The 14203-nt window shown below is 40.8% G+C and overlaps 2 protein-coding genes across 2 annotated transcripts in view; both read left to right on the top strand.

Annotated features, from left to right (window-relative positions):
- The window catches only part of LOC311044088 (RNA-binding protein Musashi homolog 1-like), a 22627-nt gene extending 12886 nt beyond the window's left edge, over positions 1–9741 (top strand). Inside the window, exons 7-14 of the mRNA XM_084055509.1 lie at positions 1035–1157; positions 1798–1915; positions 3261–3356; positions 5275–5331; positions 6800–6862; positions 7356–7513; positions 7810–7855; positions 7968–9741. Coding sequence (XP_083911635.1) covers positions 1035–1157; positions 1798–1915; positions 3261–3356; positions 5275–5331; positions 6800–6862; positions 7356–7513; positions 7810–7851 — 657 coding nt within the window. The 3' untranslated portion in view covers positions 7852–7855; positions 7968–9741. The remainder of the gene's footprint in view (positions 1–1034; positions 1158–1797; positions 1916–3260; positions 3357–5274; positions 5332–6799; positions 6863–7355; positions 7514–7809; positions 7856–7967) is intronic.
- Positions 8063–12285, top strand: LOC311044087 (transmembrane protein 233-like; the record flags this gene model as incomplete). Its single annotated transcript, XM_084055508.1, has 4 exons — positions 8063–8151; positions 10216–10447; positions 11945–12079; positions 12184–12285. 4 exons carry the CDS (start codon positions 8063–8065, stop codon positions 12193–12195), a joined length of 468 nt encoding a protein of 155 aa, XP_083911634.1. The 3' UTR covers positions 12196–12285.
- Positions 12286–14203: the final 1918 nt, after the last annotated feature.

Below are 14203 nucleotides of genomic sequence, written 5' to 3'. Positions count from 1 at the left end.
TGTGTGTCTTATAGCTCTAATGTAAAGTGTTTCTTATAACATATGTGTATGCGTATGTGTACTCACTATGAATTACTATAAACTCATTTGACGAATTAATGGAAACTTGTGGTTGAAAGTTTAGTTTAATGTATGTGCTATTTTTAAGATGAGATTGATCCCCTTGGGGAAATTCAAGTGTCATAGCATAAAACAGCAGTAAGTGTAGCAGGATAGGTACAGGTAAGAGTAGAGAGTTAAGACAAAATAAAAAATAAAATGCCCGGACTTAGAGTCTGACACTGGGAATCTGCACTTGGTCTGACTGAGTTAGACTGAATAAATATAAGTATGAATGTACAATCTATCAGCAATTAAATTATTAATCTATTACCAATGAATATATGAATGGATATATTTACAGACTTTCAATCATTACCGTACTCTATCAAGGGCCAAGGCACATTTGGACAAGATATTTTGTTTATTATAGAAGTTTATATTAACCACCTAAACCCTATACTTTGTTTACCAGGGTCCGCCAGGGGCCTGTACTTGGCCCCATCCTTTTTCCCCTCGACACCAAATCTCTTCACTGTAAATTGCTATTTTCGCCAAATGTTGGCCTATTATGACTAGGGGTGGGACAATATGGGTATCTCACGATACGATATCTGTGGCGATATTAGGCCCTCGATAACAATAATATCACGATATTCGATATATTGCGATATCACGATATATTGCATGAAATTTCACCAACGATATATCACGATAGTCCTTGTATTCAATTCATAAACACGTAAAATAGCACCAAACAGTTCAAAATCATCATTACACAAATACAGAGTCGGAAAAACAACGTATTTTCATATCGATATTTTTCGGCAGTATATCGATTATTTATCGCGGGAGAAAGTATCGCGATATATTGCGATATCGATATATCGTCCCACCCCTAATTATGACATGCCCAGAATAGGGATGCTAGCGTTCAAGTGGTCAAATTAAAGTTCACAACCCGGTCAAGTCAAGTCATATGAACGATATATCAGCCACATCAAGTGTCTTATCAAGTGTCTTCCTCCTCCCCAGGCTTTGGCTTTGTGACGTTTGAGAACGAGGACGTGGTAGAGAAAGTCTGTGAGATCCACTTCCATGAGATCAACAATAAGATGGTGAGCTGAGCTCTCTACACTTGCTTCCTACACCACCGTTTCCCAAACAGTGGGTCGGGACCCATTTGTGGGTTGTGGACCAATTTTTATGGGTCGCCTTTTTTCCGTTTCCTGCATTAATAATAATAATATATATATATATATATATATATATATATATATATATATATATATATATATATATATATATATATATATATATATATATATATATATTTCAAAAGATTTTAAAACAACAATATCACAACTTTTCATGAATTAAAAACAATTCCAAATTTTTTCACTAGTATTTCATAAATCTAATAATTTCCATAATAAAAGAAGTAGTAAAAATAGCACATCTACAAGCTCACAATGCGGCACGAAGCGACACGTTGTGAGCTTGTAAATCTGCTATTTTCACTAGTTTTGGTCCCTGGCAAACATCTCATTTCTCTTTTGGGTCTTTAGCTAAAAAGCTTGGGAACCACTGTCCTACACTGTATAATCCTCAGTGTTAATTGAACTCTGAGGGTGTACAAATACACATTTGTACACCGTCAGAGTTACAAATTGATACATTTGTGTAAAAGATTACGGAGAACAATAACCACCAGCATCTGATTCCCATCTCTTCCAATGTCTGCGTCTGTGGTAACAGGTGGAATGTAAGAAGGCTCAGCCCAAGGAAGTCATGTCACCCACGGGTTCAGCTAGGGGGCGCTCCCGGGTGATGCCTTATGGAATGGATGCCTTCATGCTTGGCATTGGCATGCTGGGTAAGTTTACATTGATCAGGACAAACAAGGATGTGACCCTGTGCTACCTTTTCCTCCTCTTAACGACACCTTATACTGTGTGGCAATCAGACAGTCATCCTGGCAACCTTAAAAGGTCACGTGGTACCTCATGTGGAGAGCACTTTACCACTTGACTACCCGCTGGAGAGGTCAGTCTCCTCCCAGCTTTTGGGAGCCCTCCAATTTTCATGTGAACCTTGATTGTTAGAACGTTGGGAGGTCAGGACGTGCACGGTCTACCAAATACAATAACATATATATAATATATTAGTCCTTTGAAGCAATGTGAAAATATTTGTCAATTTGCAATATATTGTTATAAACCGGGACATCATTGTGACTGAGAGCCTTTAAATTGCATAGCTGATGGAACCTAGTGCTGTCGAAACATGAGTGTGTGTGTGTGTGTGTGTCTGTGTGTGTGTGTGTGTGTGTGTGTGTGTGTGTGTGTGTGTGTGTGTGTGTGTGTGTGTGTGTGTGTGTGTGTGTGTGTGTGTGTGTGTGTGTGTGTGTGTGTGTGTGTGTGTGTGTGTGTGTGTGTGAGAGAGAGAGAGAGAGAGAGAAAATTTCATTCAACATTCATTCTCATTAATAATTTCCCTCAGTGTAAAGTAAATGCTTGTTGTATATACACATGCACCCCTGTCTGGCTCTGAACCTATTATTACCATGACAGTACCACCACCTACTGTCCAATCTAAGAACTGCAAGTTGGACAGGGGTGAATTCTGGAGTTCAGGATATAAGCCGCCTGCAAAAAAGAAATGAAAACACATTTCATCGTTTCTTACCTTGAGGCGGTGGCACTGGACCGTAGTGTTGTTATCCTAACAGAATGTCACCTAAGCTTGTTTTTCCTGGCAGCCAGTTGCTCCGTGACATGTTAACAATTAGCTTTGTAGCATGATCTGCATTGACACGTATCCTCCCAAGGCGGAGAGTGAAGAAGGGAATAAGGAAAGTCAACAGATAAGCCTGGAGACGGGAAAGTGAGACTAAACTCTCGGACACAAAGACAGCTCAGTGCTGTCTTTGTGAATACATCCAGGTGTAGAGTATCGCTCACCTGCATCTTGTGGACGGTACTACTGTTCACAGATAGGGGCAGCATTGTTCTGTACAAACCACAAGCTACACAAGTTAGTCAAGTGTCTCCTTTGCTCTGAATACAAGGGTATCCTGTTATCCTTTCACCATGTGTGTGTCAGTATGCACACTGTGAAACGTTCCAAATGTCCTTTTGGCTAATTCTTTCTCAAAGTCTTGTTCCTTTACTGTACTTAATGGATTACAGGGATTCTGATTCTGACTTTGTCCCCCACAGGTTATCCAGGGTTCCAGACGACCACCTACCACACTAGCCGAAGCTACGCCGGTCTCACCCCTGGATATACTTACCAGTTCCCTGGAAATTTCCCTGGTAATTTCCCTGGAGATTCCGCTCCTCTCTTGGCTTGTTTCCTACACTGTAAATTCCCAGTGTTCATTTAACTCTGAGAGTGTGCAAATGTAACCAAATAGCTGACAGAGATTAAGCACAGACCTCAATCGTAAAGAAAGATTAATTCTGACTACGCTTTTCTATAACTAGAAAGTAGGTACAATAGTTTGCAGTTGATGCACTGGATTGCTTTAATCACATGGTTAGAACAGGAATGACACTCATGGCCATTGCCTGGACTCTCATAAGGTGCTCATTTGTTGATACATTTTACAAGAGATGAGAGGCGAGTGTAAAGCCATTATGGCAGGGAAGGGGTTCTGTTACGTGACACTAATCACTGGTCTAGACTTTTACAATACAATGGCTGACCTTTGAGCTGTCAGCCCTACTGTTTTAGATGGCATGTTGAACTGACAGCTAAAAAAGCTCTGTCACAAACACATGTGCATGTAAGCAATTTCCGCCATGAGTTGAGTTCATGAGTGCTCGTTTTGGTGAACTCATCGTCCTGCATATGCGCAGTGTTTTACATCAAATGTATGACTTTCAAATCACCTGACAACAAGGCAGGCGCACCAACACAGCGAGGCATAGCGGCTCGTGAAGTGTGCCCGAGGGAGCCGCTAGCCGAGCAGTGGATGGCCTTTCGTGTCTGTCAGAGAGCATGCCATCCGAGTTAGCAAGCCGTGGGGGACGGAATAGGTGATACCGAAATGAACCAAACTATTCCCTCCTTTGTTCCTCTGTGAGTCTCAACTCTGGTGGAAATTACTTACACGCAATACAAACATGTTGCCATGAACGACCCCTTAAAGGTGATTTATACCTGGTTGCGCGCCGGTGTTGTGCACCGAAAATAACCGATCTACAAGCTCGCAACACGCAATGCTGCGACGCCTTCTGACTGTGAGTAGATGGGCTCTTTTTGGTGCGCGACCCTGGCGCGCTACCAAGTATAACTCTGAGTATAACGCCTGAGTGGCATTGGCTGCTTGCAAATAACAGTGGAATTGCATCTGCTTAGCTTGTGTTCATGGGCAAGTCTATGTGTTTGCGTAATTCATGCATGCATGTGTTAACCTGGATGTATATTTTACTCAGAATTTGTCTGTCTTGGTAACTGCATTTTAAGAGTTTTATTCCAAAATGGGATATCTCACCTATTATTACAAAATAACTGCAGACACTATAGTACATTTATTCAGACCATGTCATTTAAAATGACTTAATAATCAATAATTAGTTTTTGTTTCCAAACTGGAAAGGTAGCAGCTGGACGACTTGTGGGCACATTCAAATGCAGCTACCTAACTTGTTACATTTATTTTCAAAATCTTTTTATTAGTTTTTAGTCCTAACTTGTTACATTTAATGATTTGTTCACATAGAATGTGTGCATTATGCACTCTGTATTCTTACGTGTCTCAGTAATTATGCCCTCTTGCATTCCTCAGTCCCTTGTGTCCTAATGTAAACCTCATGGCCTCTGCTCTGTACATGTGCTGAGATTTCCCTGTGTGTTAGAGCATATGTGCATGTGTGTGTGTGTGTGTGTGTGTGTGTGTGTGTGTGTGTGTGTGTGTGTGTGTGTGTGTGTGTGTGTGTGTGTGTGTGTGTGTGTGTGTGTGTGTGTGTGTGTGTGTGTGTGTGTGTGTGTGTGTGTGTGTGTGTGTGTGTGTGTGAGAGAGAGAGAGAGAGAGCATTTTGTGTATGTACAAGAGCGTGTGAGTCTATGGGAAATAGAGTGAGTGGTTGAGAGTTAAGTCTTAAGTCTTTCATCAAGTACAGTACATGAGAAACTGTGTGTGCGTGCACGCACTTGCTTACATGCTTCCTCCTTCTCCATTTTGGTGGTGACGTGAATCTCAACAGCACTCTGATGTTTCTGTTCTAGAATTCCACTTAGAGAGGACCCCCCTTCTGACATCACCCCACCCCCCTGAACTCACAGGTCAGTCAGTCCGTCTGTCCCTCCTCTGTGTTTTACAAGCAGCATGTTTTCCATCTGCCACACACCATGTTCAGCACGCACAACACTCAAACCGGATTTATGCTTCATTGCGCAGTGTCGCACACTGAAAATAGCCGATTTACAAGCTCACAACGCATCGCGTTGCGTTGTGAGCTTGTAGATACTACTACAAATTACAAATCAGGCTATACAGTCCATCAATACACACTCACACCACTCACTTCATAGGCCTTGGTTTGCATGTTTGTGTTAATCAGTTCTCCATGGATACATTAATCTGATAGCATGATGACTGACAGTATTCATGATACTTTCACTCTTGCTTAAAGGCCTCCTCCTGTGATGTCCTCGTTGCCCCCTTTGTGGAAAGGGGGCCTTTGTCTCAAAAAAGGAGTTATGAGGAATTCCTCTGCCTGCAGACCCACATGTTAGCCTAACTGCTCTGGGATCGAATCCCATCAGTACCCTCCTCCTGTACTGTAGTCTTTCAAGTTAGAGGCGTTGTCTCACAATTTTCAAAGGCTTCCGCCCTACAGTCTGTAGCTTTAGAAAGCTCTAAACATGAGTAGAAAATAACGATGTCACGTAATTTCCCCCACTTCCATTTCGCCTGTCCAGTCATGTAAATAACACCTACTGGATACCAAATTAGTTGAAGCCTATCTAGCTAGCTGCTTAACACAAATGGAAATGCAAAAATATATTTTATAGATATTTTAAAATTCATAATCGTGAACAACACTGTGTTGTGATTAGTCAAATAACCTCCCGGTCTGAAAAGCATATGACAGCTTTCTGTTCTCAACTTTGAACCGCTGGAATTATGGAATGACTGTCTGTAGTATTTGAAGATTGTGGAAGAGATAGTCTGGCTTAAGAGACTACCTGTACTGCCACTTCCTAAATTTAAAAAATGCCTGCTCGGATGCCATGCATGTAGGTATCATCGATACAAGTTGGAAATACATGCCCATGTTGGGTGGGTATGTAGTTTTTGTACATGTACACTGTACAAAAACTAGTATCTGACAGGTTGGAGTCTTAGGCTTATCTCTCATTTTCTCATACGCCAGCACTTATATTGGCGAAGCGGTACAAACGTGACGCAAAGCTCAACCAATGAGTTTCGCCGATGGGTCGGGTTGGCCAATCAGGGAAGCTGGTGCCCACACCCCTCCCAAACACACAGAGATTCGGTGGTCCTCTGCAGACCCGCGGACAGACAGATACAGTTATTTGTTGTTTACACACGCCAAGTATGAGGTTGTTGGGTCGGACGGCGCCTTAGTTATGCCCGGCACACAGAGATTCTGTGAATGAATAGATAGATCGATAGATGTGTTTGTGAGGTCTCTGGAGGTGGTCTTCAAGTGATATGTTTATAAAGACCTGTCATGTGCTGCTGTTTTTCTCCTGGTTAACCTGGTTTTCCTCCTTGTCTCCTCAGCCATTCCTCTCACAGCCTACGGACCAATGGCAGCAGCTGCAGCAGCAGCAGCAGTAGCTAGAGGTATGTCTCTATCTACTGTGTGTCATGGTTAGTTCTATGTCTATCTACTGTATGTCATGGTTTGTCCTATGTCTATCATACTGTATGTCATTGTTAGTCCTATGTCTATCTACTGTATGTCGTGGTTAGTTCTATGTCTATCTACTGTATGTCATAGTTAGTCCTATGTCTATCTACTGTATGTCATGGTTAGTCCTATGTCTATCATACTGTATGTCATGGTTAATCCATCATTTATCTACTGTATATCGTATTTAGACCCATATTGCCACCATGTGGTTTCTATTTACCCTTGCAGTACATAGTTTGGTACTTTTTCCATCCAGCAGTCTTTGTGTTATTTAAATACCCTCACATAATTATTCTCATTATGTTTGTCACCCACAGAGGTGGACTTTAGTCTTTCAGAGTTAAATTAACACTCTGGCTTTTATTGTGTATCATGTAAAATATCCCAATCCAATTCTTTCTTCGTTTTTTTTTTCACTTTTAGGTGCCACCCCCAACCGTTCAGCTGGGTTCCTTGGTACTAGCAGCCCTGGCCCAACAATGGCAGACCTATATGGATCAGCCGCTCAGGATTCTGCTGTGAGCAGTTACCTCAGTGCTGCAAGCCCCTCCCCAAACACTGGATTCGGTCATAGTTTGGGGGTAAGACCCTGATCACTTTACATCCCTTGTTGCTTATGTATTTAGGCAGCATTGTTCCTAGGTTAAAGTGGTGTATGTATGTATTGCTGTTGTTGTTGTTGTTGTTGATGAGACTGGGACTGTTGCAGACTTCTGACAATCTATCTATAAGTTCACGAATCCTGTGTGTGTGTGTGTGTGTGTGTGTGTGTGTGTGAGTGCGCACGCGTCCGTCCTTCCGTGCATGCGTGCGTGCGTGTGTGCGTGTACACGTCTCAATTATTATTAACCTTGAATGTATGTATTTGTTCCTACAGGGGCCTTTGATTGCTACAGCCTTCACTAATGGCTACCATTGAGAGAGTGAGTCAAATCAGTTTTTCAAATCAGAATTTTCAACAATGGCATATTCCACTGTTCCATTATGAAAGACACGTGATTAATCCCGGTACGTTTTGTGAATGTGTAATTGCAGAGCCACTGACTGAGAGCTGGGAAGAGTTGAAGCTACTTGGAGCTGATCTGGCCTGCCTCTGTCTGGTCCACCTGTCTGGCTGTGGCAGTTGTAGCATGACCCCTGACCCAAAACCAACCTCCACCCTGCTGATGACCGCTTATTGTCTGGCGAAGCCCTACTACCTGACTAAACTCCACCTCCTGTCAGAAACAAAGCTGAGATTTTAGTTGACCTGCAGGAGCAAGATCTTTGAAAATATTTTAAGGCTATGTACTTGTAATTGAAACTCATACAGATGCTGTATTTCTTAGTTGTGTGTTTTTTCCCCCTGTTTATGTTACCTTATTGTTTTGTGGTTATTGTGCTGTTCCGTATATGTTTTGACTATTTGGTTGGTTTATTTGACTTCCTGTTTGAACCTGATTCTGAACTGGTGGAAGGAACTGTAATTTGTTCCGAATATGTGTATATTTGTCACTAGTTCATACTGAATTTTAACAGAACATTTCTGATTAATACTATTTTTGGAAAATGTGTCACAAAGTGTATATCTTGGTAGGTTTTTAACAAGAACTTATGCTGATAATGACCAAATGATAACGATCATTATTGTTATTATCACAAGCCCGGTTACGGCCACATAAATCATGAGCTGTACGATTTTGTAAAATATTGTAAATACAACTCTGTTTTACAGGGGTTTCACTAAAGTTGGGGTCTGGGAGGTAGGCGATGTGGGCAGCAATTTGTATTTTATTCTACAGACTTTGTTTCATTAATCCTGAAAGGCATCAAAAAACCTTCAACTGTTACATACTGTACCGTAGATTTGATCACAATTGTCATCCTTTTCTCTGTGCGTTTAATTAGACCAGCCATATACTACTTTTAACAGTTGCATGTTTTTTCATTTGTTTTTTTTTAAATGATGCTTTTTTAATGTAACTTTAAGTTCAACTGCCTCAGGCCCATTAAAGTGAAATGATTTATCCTTCAGCTGTGAATGAACCCAAGACGCTATCAGGGTTTGGTTTTCGAGACACTACTTCACCATGGGGATCTATGGGTATAAAGAATACTCCTTCGCCGGGAGAGGAAAAAATACATGCTGTTTTCTTACTTTATCATGTCAATGTATTTTTTTTTAAATGTAATTTTTAACATATGATGATTGTTACGGAAAACATGAAGGACTAATGTGCAGAACTAATCACGGCCAATCAACAGTTACCGATGTATGGTTACAACTGGATTGTTCTGCAGATTGTGTGTGTGGGCTTTATGTGGTTACATGATGTATTGGTTTCCATGTGTGCCATGTACTGTTTTGGGGGATGGGTATTTCAGTTGCAAATGTGAAATTTTAACCTCGTCTTTTTTGTTACATTAACATCTTTGTCTGTATGTGAGCGGGTGGATAATAACAGTCTCTCTGAAATGTGGCTTTTCCAATAAGGGGGCATCATCTTAATCCTTTGTTTACCTGTAATCCCAGCCCCCAACCACAATACGTGACTGATACGCTGCATATCCACTGGATGACACACACTGTAGCAATGTCACAGTGTCATTTTGTTATGAGTTACTAGGATGTTGCACTGGCAGATCATGATACATGTGTTTTCCTTCTAATGTTAGTTTGAGAACAAAGCACTCTATAGATTTTGATAAGTTTTCTCACTCTGCTGCAGACTACCACCGGTAGCACATTCAATGCTGTTTTCACTGAAAAATAACAACCGTGTCAACACTGTAACCTATTCAGATTTTTTTTGTTATCTTTCTTCCTTGAACAAAAACAAAAAAAACTTTTTAAAATTCCTAATAAATTATTTTAAAACATTCCACTTCTGTCTCAACTTTTGTGTGTTTTCTTTCTCCCCCAGTAAGGGTTTTAGCCGTGTTCATTGAAGGAATGGAACTCACACATGGCAGTGCTTTATGCTGCCTTCCTGTTGCCCCCCCCCCCCCCCCCCCCCCCCACACACACACACACACTACTTACTGTACATCACATTCCACTATTCCAGACTGAATAATCGTAACTGCTGACCCTCAGGCCATTGAGATGTCAGTGGATGACATCGGTCACTTCCTGCCATTAAATTTGCCCACTCGCACTCCCAACACCTCATTCATTTCTAGAAATAATATTTAGATCATCTGTGACTCTAGTCCCCCTGCCCCTGGCTACTCAGCCTTTACAGCAGCCAGTCTCTCAGTCACTCTCTTGTCTATCTCTCCTAGCTAGCTTCCTTTTCATTAGGACACATATACACTTTGCCTGTGCCCCTCTGCTGTTCCTTCTCCATTTGGACTGTACACCACCAGACCTGAGCACCAAAGGCTTCATGGTTGGGAGTAAGGACCACCTGGGCTCTGGGAAAGGGGAATCTCAGGGTATTCCCCCTTTGCGGAACTACATCTTCCTCACCATGTTCACCTGTTTCTGCCCGGCGTGGCCCATCAATATAGTGGCTCTGGTTTTCTCTCTGTTTGTAAGTGATGATTTTACAGATTGTCTTTTACGCGTGTTTGAACTAGTGTCAACTAAGTAATTATTGATATGATAATACTAGATATACTTTTAAAAAATGTGTTATGAATAGACAAATAATATTATTATGCTAAGATATTTCACGTGAAGACATAACCATTCACAAATGTGCATGCATGTCACATCGGGTACTGTGTCAACTTTATAAATCACTACCGGTATTTAATGGAATATGGACATACTGTATATATATGTGAGTAGAACATGACATCTGTGTTTGGAACTGCAGAGACAAAGTTGATTTAAATTATCAAGGGGAGATTGTGATTAAGTTACAAGTTACAAGTTAGAAATCTCTCATTTCATTATATGTTATATATCACTGTGTAAGAGAGTATGAAGCAGCTCTGTTCTGAAGTGTCATATGTACCAGTATCGCCTCTTCATTTCTTTGAGAAGCTCATCATGTCACACGTAAACAAATGCTGGATGTGTGCTCAGATCAAGTTTACTTATAGTAAACAGACTATTAAATGGCTAATTCATGTTCCTAGTGCCAGTGATTTCCTGGCTTACAAATATTGTTATGTTATGCAATACTCAAACTGTAACTGTTATTCATCAGTACTTTAGTTCTGGACAAAGCCAGATTAGGGGTGAATGTTTTTGGACTCCGGCTTAATTGCAACAAAGCTCACCCAGAGTTTAATGTCAAGTTAACTGATGGTTTGCCTCTGTGTGCCATACATGTTTATGCTAAGAGATGATTTTATACTAAGAGATCTATTGGCTGTTCCCTCTGACTGAACTCAGTGCACCAAATGGCAGCTGTTGCGTCTTTGTAGCTGTGAGAAACAAGATGTGCAGTGTAAGACCGCTTGTGGTAATCCGCTAGTCTCTGACAAGCAGACTTGATATAAATATGAATTATAATTACTGTTGGCCGTGGAAGTGTAAGAAGCATGGCTGAAGTGGTCTACATACTCAGGAGAGAGGCCCATAAAACTTGATTTAGCTTCAAGATGCCGGTTGAGGCCTTCACTTGAAGGGCCATTCACATATTATGTTTAGTCTCAGATAGTACCCATATCTCTTATGGGTGTGGGTTGGGGGTGGGGGGGTGGGGGGTCAGCTTTGCCAGTAACTAGTGTTGTGCTGACTTTTACTGGCATGGTGTAGGAGGGTTTATTTATGTGTAATCAGGCAAGTAACACTCATGTGCCTGTTGCTCATGATGACCTGCACCGATTTTCTTACCAAAAACTGAGTCATTACTGTAATATGATTACCTGGATATTGCTAATGTGGAGAATCTAACTACTAACCATGGCAAGGTTGTTGGCATGGTCTGCTGACTTGAATTACTTGAGTTGAGTAAACCAGCTGAAATGATTGTCTAAATTGTAATTTTACAGTACATTTTTGGTACTTAACTGACACTCATTCCTTTTCTCACTCCTTCCTATGTTTTTTCCCAAACCCTTCCCTCGTCCTGTAGGCCCAAAACAGCTATGACATGAATGACTACGAAGGTGCTCGACGGTTAGGTCAGAAAGCTCTTCATTTGGGGATTGCCTCTTTTATCATCGGCCTCCTTGTCATTGCCACCTTCTGCATTGTGCACTTTACTACGGTATAATCACACCACATTCTCTACACTTATGACATTCAGTGAGAATGAATGCTGTATTTGTGCAGAAAGCCAATGCTAAATATGTTTTCCTCTCAACTCCACAGGAGGTGGTTTGACGTCTTGAAAAGGAAGGTGAGGAAATGAATGGGACTGAATTCAAACAGAGAGAACATCTCCACCAGAGAGAGAGAGAGAGAGAGAGAGAGAGAGAGAGAGAGAGAGAGAGAGAGAGAGAGAGAGAGAGAGAGAGAGAGAGAGAGAGAGAGAGAGGGTTTATATTCTGTGACAAAACACACAACATTCTTATCCATCCACTGACTGGCTATTATTCTGAACCAGTGCTGAATCTCTGACCATCTTCTCAAGTATGTCTGGAGCTCTGGACCTTATCTCAGGAAACCACACTGTAGGGAAAAAAAGTTGATATGATGTAAATGATGCTGACCCCATGGAAATGCCACCATCTCTAAGTGTCCTGCAAGTGTCTCTGTCTCTGAGACTTATTATACAGGCAGTGTAGTATTGCCTGTGATGAAACACGACTACAACATCACTTCAAATTGATTGTTTATATACACTAAATAATCATATGATTTCATTCTTGTGTGTATTATTTGAAATTGTGTAGGATCGAAGCACAGGGACTCATAATGTAAATATAATGTTTTCATAACAATGTTATGTGGAAACAAAAGTGTTACCTTAACAAAATAAATTCTAATAAAATCAATGCAAAATCATTGTTACAGATTAAGGACTTAGATCTACATGAAACATGTAATATCTCTTAGAATGAAAATATTTTGGTCAATGGTTCTTTATTTTGTTATTGAAGAGCTGAGCTTTTTTCTGAAAACAGATTGAAATGTTTTGGAATTGTCCTCCTGTCTGTAAAGCACATGAGCAGATTGGTGTAATGTAATACTCAGATATTCAGTCACATATTTAAGACAAGCAGTTAACCCTGTTTGGGTCAAATAAATATTATGGCTCCCATGGAGCTGACTCCTCATATTGCCTGGGCTCAGTTCCCACTTATCCTTCACACCCACTGTAATCTGATAAGTCTGAAAGAGTCTGTACTGATACATAATATTAATACCATTAAAAGGCTAAAATTAGAAGACATATTGTTGATGACACATGGTGATATAGGGCATAGTATACCACCACGCTGCAATGGATCCTTTATTTGCCCACAAAAATGCCATGGCTTAACAAACTGTCTGTATAGCTAATTTGGGGTGAGTGTTAAATGTTATGTTGTTATTTGCTGCTAGAGTTACTTTTACAGAAGGTTTGGAGTGTTGGTCTTGCCTGTACTTTTTTAGTGTTAGGCCCAGGGCAGGACTTTCAGGGAGGCTATGAAGGCCATGGCCGTCGTTGCACCTCAGTTTGGCCTTGTGGCCCTCAAACAAAATGCTGTGGCCTTAATGCCCCAGCTGACTGTACCACTTTCTCCTCCGTTTCTTTCTTGTCAATTTGTAGACACCAGTGTGTCATGTAGACACTAGTGTCTTTTGTTGAGATTCTGAATTCTTACCTCCCCTGAGTCCCCATCTTTAAACCAATCCAGTGACTTTGATTGGTGCAGGGCTTAGCATGGATCAGATTGTAAATACCATAATTTATTTATTTCACTGCACATAGTCTACATATTACATTTAAAATCCTCCTTAACCCTTAAATTCTATTCATTCTTTCAATGGACTGAAATCGTGTTTTATTTAATGGCCTTCCTGCCCTGTCGTTAAAAAAATGGTCTACACCAAAGGCTAAGTGGCCTTACCCCTAAAATGACAAAATTCCAGGCCTGGTTAGGCCTATTTCTATCTTTTATCTTGCCTGTTTTTTGTTGTTATTTTTGTTCCAACACTTTGCTACTTGTACCTGTGAGAGTGAGTGTCAAATAAAACCTTATTGATTCTTGATTCTTTGTCATTGGATCCAGGATTCCAAGATTTGGAAAAAGTGTCTTATTCACGCTGATGATAGATAAATTCTACAGATGAGCAGGGGTGGGAACTTTATAATGTATTTATCTAGTGAAGTCCCAAAGTAAACCAGAGAGAGGAGTCAGCATTCCTAAATGTTGAAATGCAGTTGACACGGTGTTTAATGTAT

The sequence above is a fragment of the Gymnoscopelus microlampas genome (assembly GCF_963454915.1).
Source record: "Gymnoscopelus microlampas genome assembly, chromosome: 4".
In the NCBI taxonomy this organism is placed as follows: domain Eukaryota; kingdom Metazoa; phylum Chordata; class Actinopteri; order Myctophiformes; family Myctophidae; genus Gymnoscopelus; species Gymnoscopelus microlampas.
Note: the sequence above shows the minus strand (reverse complement) of the source record. Positions and strands in the feature narration are given on the sequence as shown.